Source organism: Achroia grisella, unplaced genomic scaffold (assembly GCF_030625045.1).
Source record: "Achroia grisella isolate CSIRO2021 unplaced genomic scaffold, CSIRO_AGI_Agris_v1 utg874, whole genome shotgun sequence".
In the NCBI taxonomy this organism is placed as follows: domain Eukaryota; kingdom Metazoa; phylum Arthropoda; class Insecta; order Lepidoptera; family Pyralidae; genus Achroia; species Achroia grisella.
Genome location: NW_026713051.1, coordinates 1,827,727 through 1,834,952, shown reverse-complemented (window position 1 = coordinate 1,834,952; position 7,226 = coordinate 1,827,727). Strand labels below are relative to the sequence as shown.

The window sequence follows — 7,226 nt, the reverse complement described above, 5'->3', positions numbered from 1 at the left end:
ATGGTTAGGTAAACGTCATAATCCTTGACTGGCCAGACTATAGTTATTTCTAAACTTCGTGTTTAATATACAGTATTTATATTATTAACCGGGTCTTAATAAGAATAATTTTATGGCAAATAAAGGTTCAGTCACTTATATTTGCAATAAAATTGTTCGTATACATAGACCAGGTTAATAATATAAATAATGACCAGGCTATATTTACATATTCCAATATATATCTATTATCTAAATATATATAACTCGAAGGTGACTGACTGACATAGTGATCTATCACAGTCCAAACACTGGACGCATCGGGCTGAAATTTGGCATGCAGGTAGATGTTATGACGTAGGCATTCGCTAAGAAAGGATTTTAATTAATTCTGTCACCAAAGGGATAAAATAGGGGATGAAAGTTTGTATGAAACTTTGTCAATTTTAAACCAATCGGGATGAGACGTAGGCTTATGACGTAGGCATCCCCTAAGAAAGGATTTTGATAAATTCCACCCGTAAGGGGAAGCCGCGGGCAAAAGCTAGGTATGTAATAAAGCATTGAAACTATTTGTATAGATGTTTAATCTCAAAAACGGTACAAATCAAAAATATGTAAGAACTATATCAATAATATATAGAATTGAACTTAGAAGAGATACCAGGCCCTTATTCATAGCTTGATTTTGGTATGAGGTTTCAATATAAAATTCAACAAAAGCCAGTACAGCGCATATAAAGTTTAAACCGATAGCGGTGCTTAGAAATAAACATTCAACGAATCTGTCCGAGTCCAAATATAATCCGGCGTCAATAAGTAACCCTAATGTAATTGCAATGTATCCGCCATAAATTCCCGACATTATGAAATGGTTCGCCGAATTCAAATTCTGACTCTCCGTGTTGTAAAACAAACCCAGCACCATCATTATGAAGGTTAACCCTCGGAGACACATCTGTACCATTTTATAAGTCATTATATTTTTATTTTATATTGTATTTGTAGTTCTACATTACATTTGAGTTCAACTTCTTCAGTTTTAGTTATTAATTTAATTTTGTCTTCTTAATTCTTACTTTATTTGCACTCCTGTGAACTATACCCCACTTTCTGTGTCACGCTGTTTTGGATTGACTGGAAAAGATCTCTTATAGAGACATCTATAAGTCTTTAAAATTTGTAACAAGTATTTAAAAGTGCAATAAAGTACATATTATGATATCATTCGTTACAATAAGAAAATATAAAAATAATATTAAAGATCATCAAAACCTAGATATATGTCACTAAATACAGTAAGGCCAGTTAAAATGTCAATTGTCGATCTCGTTATTTGAATATCGCGAAATAATATAGAAGATTACGAACTTTTTATTTTTATTACATATTAGAATAGAATAGAATAGAATAGAATAGAATAGAAAATCATTTATTCAAATAAACTTACATTGAAGCACTTTTGAATAGTCATAACATTTTTTTTTTTTTTAATCTACCGCTCATTCGGAATGCTGTCTCATCACAAGAAGAACAAGCAAGAAACTTGTGTGTTGCTCTTTTAAATAATTTATTCTTACTTACAATTTAAGTTTAAGTGTGTGAATACAAACCACCGATCAGCACCAATTCAATTAAATACTCAAAAAGAAAAAAATATTGAATACATAACCAACTGGTTAAACAATTAATAAGAGGAAATCAGTCATAGTGATTAGAGCAGACCAGTCCCTACAAGCAGCACCCGTTCACGAGTATGACGGATGAGCCAGCCATCACTGCGCTCGACCATATTTTAGGGAGCCCAATGACCCGGCCCACCACGCCGCCACAAGTCTGGACATTTTAGTGAGCATGACTACTCAAAACACCAGACCACGTCATAGCTACTCACAATTGCCATCTGATGTTTATAGTATTCAATTCTTATATTCTTATTCTCGGCAAACATCGTTTTGCCATATAAAAAAATAGAGATTCATGATAGAAGGGTGATTATTTAGGGTTGTATGTATTTTGAATGCCACATTATATAAAAAAATAAAAATAAAACATTGTCGAAAAGAAATATGTTTTTGAGGTGAGCCACCCTTAACACTTAGGGGTGTAAAAATTTGTTATAAACCTATTCTTAGATCTACTGAATATACATATAAAATTTCATCAAGTAAAAACGAGAATTTTATATATTAGATGCACCTAATATTATAAAATATTTTTTGCCGATATTAAAAACTGGTTTTATGTTTTTCTGCTCAATAAATACCTCGGTAATTATATATCAAAAAGAAGGCAAAGGACGCGTTAATCTACTTCGTGGGCGTACGTAGAGAGTATCGTATATCGTAGACTTTACCAGGGGCGTAGCTACCGTATCTGCCGTATCAATTATATGGGCCCCCGTGGCCCAGAGACTCCAAGCGTAAGCAAAAATTAACTTTCCAAATATTTTTCTATTTTACAAATGACAAAAGTCATAAAAAGCAATTTTTTTTTTCATGTGATGTGATTCAATAAATCAGTTTGCCGAAAAAAGGCGAGAGTACATTTAATTTGAATTTTTTGTAAAAAAATTGAAAAATGTTATAGATGATTATGATGAATAAATATTTCTTTTAATATTATGCAACAATTTCTGTCTTTTGTTTTAAATTAAAAATTATAAAGATTTAAAGACACATGACGGACAGACAGCGAGAGCGACTTTGTTTTATACTATGTAACGATTTTATATTATATATTTATTTGTTTGCAGAATACAGTGTTTCGTGTTATTTGTGATAAGTCTTTACCCTTCGTAAGGGCCCCCAAACAAACTTTTATACGGGGCCCCGCCAAGGCACACTACGCTTCTGGATTTTGTTTATTCTATTCAGTGCATGGGTGTTATCTACACCCCATGAGATGTATTTTCGTATACATTCACCCATGCACTGAATAGAGTGGCGGTGCATTGTCTTTATTTGTAACAGAAATATATCTAATGTGACGTTATTTATAGCTAAACAATATGAAGATATGATCGAGATTAATCGATTAACAAATACTAAAATATGTACATTTATGACACGGTCTCGGTGGTTAACGGTTTAGCACACAGCTTTGTTTCCGATGGTCACGGGTTCGATTCCTCGCACGACACAAACATTTGTATTCATGAGCATTATTATACAAACAATATACAAAACAACGGTCTGGTTGTTTTCTACGTATATTATGTATACGTTACAAAATCAAATATATATTTATATATCCTTGTTTAATACTCATAATACAAGCTCTGCTTACCGTAACTAAATGACGTGGATTGTCCAGAGGTATTATTATTATGAGAATCATATTAAGACGGTATCTCTTTTAAGCCATATGGCTAGACTGAATACACAAAGTATATTCCCATACATGTTGCACTTTCTGTAATGCATTCATAACATGTCTCTTTCAATATCGCATCCCCCATTTATGTTGGAGCCTCATTATACCAGATTGTAAAGACTTTCATCAATTATGCAGTTTAACTACGAAGAGCTAAGAGACGTAGGCAGATGGTTATATAACAGATACTTAGTTAGTAAAAAGGGATTCGTAAATAAACTTAATATGTATATATTTATACCAGTATTGGATTCATTCTGTTTTCTAGCTCTTAAATACACTTATCTTCGCGACAGTGAATAAAATCATTTTAATTTTTACTTATTTGTCGGTGGAAGAAAATTGTGTCTATGATACAGGCTCGGTCTACTATAGATAGTACTAGTAAATTCTCTGTATGATGCGCATTTAATAAAAATAGTTTAACAAAATTGTTGCCAATAAAATGTATTATTATATACACATTTTCTATTACACAGCCGTCGTCTAGATTTTTGATGTCGACAAATTCGAATTCACGAACTTCAGGTCCGTATCGGAGTAATAAACCACTAGGGCACGTCGCTCTCCAATGCAGTATAATATTGATTATGCTCACATAAATCAGATTGGACTGAATAGATTATTTAGTGAATGGAATTTCAATGAGCTCCATTATACACGTGGTAGTAGACTGTATTTCAGGTAGGTACTGACATTATACGTACATAATTAGATCAACTCACATAATTATAAGTAAGATTTTTACAAAACCGAATAAATACATAAATTTTAATATGGATTTACTATTTATTGAGAATTTAGGATTACTATGCACGATATTTACCTAAAATCAAGTATACACATAGTAATATTAAGTTTAGTAGGTACCTATGAAATATAATATATGTATCTACTTAAGTAGCGAATTATTTTTTCAGTCAGTACAAACAAAGGAATGTGTCTATATTTTCTATATATAATAACCCGACAAACTTTGTACCATCTCAAAATTAATACATAAACTTTAATTTAATTTTCTGAATTAAATTCAGTTTTTTTCCATGACATAAACTGAATAATAAAAATAAGTTAAATAGAAATATAAATCAAAAATATTCTAATTACATTAAAATGAATGTAATTCCTGCGACAGCAAGGGATTAACTTTATCGAAGTACATTGAAACGGTTCAGTTTTGTTGTTTGTTGCTCTTTTGCAGCCTTTTATTACGTTTGCTGGATGGTTGACTCTCGGATCGATTCGTCATTTGATCTTTTCATTTGCGGGAATGCATCGAATGCAAATGCAATAACGGTCGAAAACTGAATGAAAATTGGTCAGAAACTGAACGAAAAATGCTGATAAATCCAGGTGCATACTCGATGCTCTTCGGCATCAAAGGGCGGTGCACACAAAGCCGTGTTCATTTTGTCCGTCGCTTTTTCTGTCGTGTATCATAAAAGGCGTCGTACCTATATGGGATTAATATCTTTTTATTACTTTTTCCGTGCACTAGGATATAAAGGAACCTGACAAAGTGGCACTATAAAGGTGCCGTTTTACAGTTTTTTAGTTTGGAATCAAGTACATAAATTTAAAAGAAGTTATGTGCAATAATAGCTCATGTTAGTTTGTATATGTAAAGCCGTAATTTCACATTCAACTGCTCAGCCGCTCAAACATTCAGCCGCTTCCCCTGCCACTCGCGCCGGAAATATTGCCCGGCGACAATATAACGAGAGGGCTGAATATACACACACGCTTCCACTCGCGCTGCTAGTCGAACGCACGCGCGCACGAAAAACAGCATAGAGCACAGGGCAGCGCGAATTGCAGCGCGAATGGCATAGGAAGTATCGTATTTATACTCTCGCGCTTCTCACTGCCCACTCGGGCTGAGTGTAAATTGGGCTAAGACAGTGAACTATCCCGAAATTGACAATTTTAAAGGACAGTTAAGCTCAACGGTGTAATTTAATGCTAACTATTTGTGGCACGACGCCACACAGGTTCTTTGCTTTTGATTATTTCCTGAGCTACGGCTACACCATTAAAATAAGTCATCAAGAAATACATTATCACTGCTGGTTTAGACTCGTGTCAAAACAGTTTGGAAGGTAATTTGTTCCCATGAAGAGGACGACTTCTAATCCAAATGTGTCCTTCTAAATCCATAATTAATTTAATTGTAATTTGAATAAGAGTTATAATGTCTTTCAATATGTCAAATCTTCTCTAACACAGACATAAAGTCTTTGTACACATTTAGTTTTTTTAGAATTGACATTAATGATACAACTAATTTTGGCATATGCCTTCATTTCAACACGATTTCGGATCATGTATTTTATTTTTTACTTAGTTCTTAGCAGTTTTCTATTACGAAACACTCTTTCGACTCAAAAAAATAACACAGACGATAATAAAAATGGACTGTACGATTATTGCAGCCATCCGGATTGCTCTCTGAAGAACCAGCACACAATGTGCATAACTGCCAATAAACAAAGTCCTAGGTTATATGCGTCAGGCATGACAACGTGGATGAGATACCAAATGTTGCTTCTTCATAACCGGCATAGAGATAACATAGCGATGGGTTTAGAAGCGGGGCAACCTCCTGCTACTAATATGCGTAAGATGTATTGGGATTACGAACTCGAAGAAATGGCACAGGTTTGGGCTCGACAGTGTCAAAAACGTCACGATGAATGTCGTAACACAATTAGATTTAACGTTCTTCAAAACATGGATGTGCGTCCGGTCTTACCGAGAGTTACTGAAGCGCAATTGTTAACAGATGCCGTGGATGCATGGTTCTCAGGATCTAGAGTTCTAGCACCAGATCATGTGTGGTCATTTAAACAGACCAATTGCAGTGCTCCGGGAGGATGTAACGCTCATTGGTATTCAGCAGCTGCTTGGGCATCCACTTGGCGCTTAGGGTGTTCTCAAGCTTTGTGCACTACAAAAAAGCCATCCTGCGTACTTTTTCGTAAGAGAAGAAGAATAAATAACCTGGAATCGCGCGATGAAGATCAGAACCTTACTGTCACTAGAACAACAAGCAAGGAGAATATATTAAGACGTACAAAGTATATGACAACTTCCAATTATCCATTTCTTGAAGATTTTGTTGCTACCAAGAAAACAAAAGTCAAAGAGTCACCATTGCATCGTGGCGTTTACGAGAGTGCTAGTAACTATAAAAAAAGAAAGGAACCTAAGATTATAGCATTCACATTTTGCAATTATGGACCGGCTGGGAATGTAGACGGATTTCCTATTTATGAGGCTGGTGCCACGTGCACTAATTGTCCACAGGGTACTCAATGTGGGGATCGGACTCATCGTGCTTTATGTTCTGTCCTCGGCGATCCGGATAGTCAGTAATGACAAAGTTGAAAGAAAATAGTTAATAATTTGTTTCTGCACTTTTAAAGTGATTTTTAAATACTCTAATTACTATTTTTTAATGACTTGTGTTTGTAATAATATCTTTTTATTGCTTTATAGGAATATACAAAAAAAAAATCCTACCTATAGGTAAATAAATAAAACAATGTTAATTTTATCTTCTTTTGATATAATAAGGAAAATATTAATACACTACAAAAAAATTTAATTCTTTGTCGTTGTAGTTAATAATAGTTATGTACCTTATTACATTTTCCTTCCTATTTACAACTTACAGTAGATTTTTCTTCAATTTACAGTATAATTTTCTGATATGCCAAGATTAGTATTTCTTGTGATAATCGAATGTAATTAATGTGATTAATCTATACAGAAAGAAGGTGCGATAAAAGATTAATAGACATACAATATGAAAGAGGACAGGGATAGAACGTTCATTCAGGACACTCGGGCACTCGGACATTGTTCCAAAA

The 7,226-nt window shown here is 33.9% G+C and overlaps 1 protein-coding gene across 1 annotated transcript; it reads left to right on the top strand.

Annotated features, from left to right (window-relative positions):
- Positions 1-5,617: 5,617 nt before the first annotated feature.
- Positions 5,618-6,821, top strand: LOC131853031 (venom allergen 3-like). Its single transcript, XM_059203824.1, has one exon. It carries the CDS (start codon positions 5,626-5,628, stop codon positions 6,727-6,729), a length of 1,104 nt encoding a protein of 367 aa, XP_059059807.1. The 5' UTR covers positions 5,618-5,625; the 3' UTR covers positions 6,730-6,821.
- Positions 6,822-7,226: the final 405 nt, after the last annotated feature.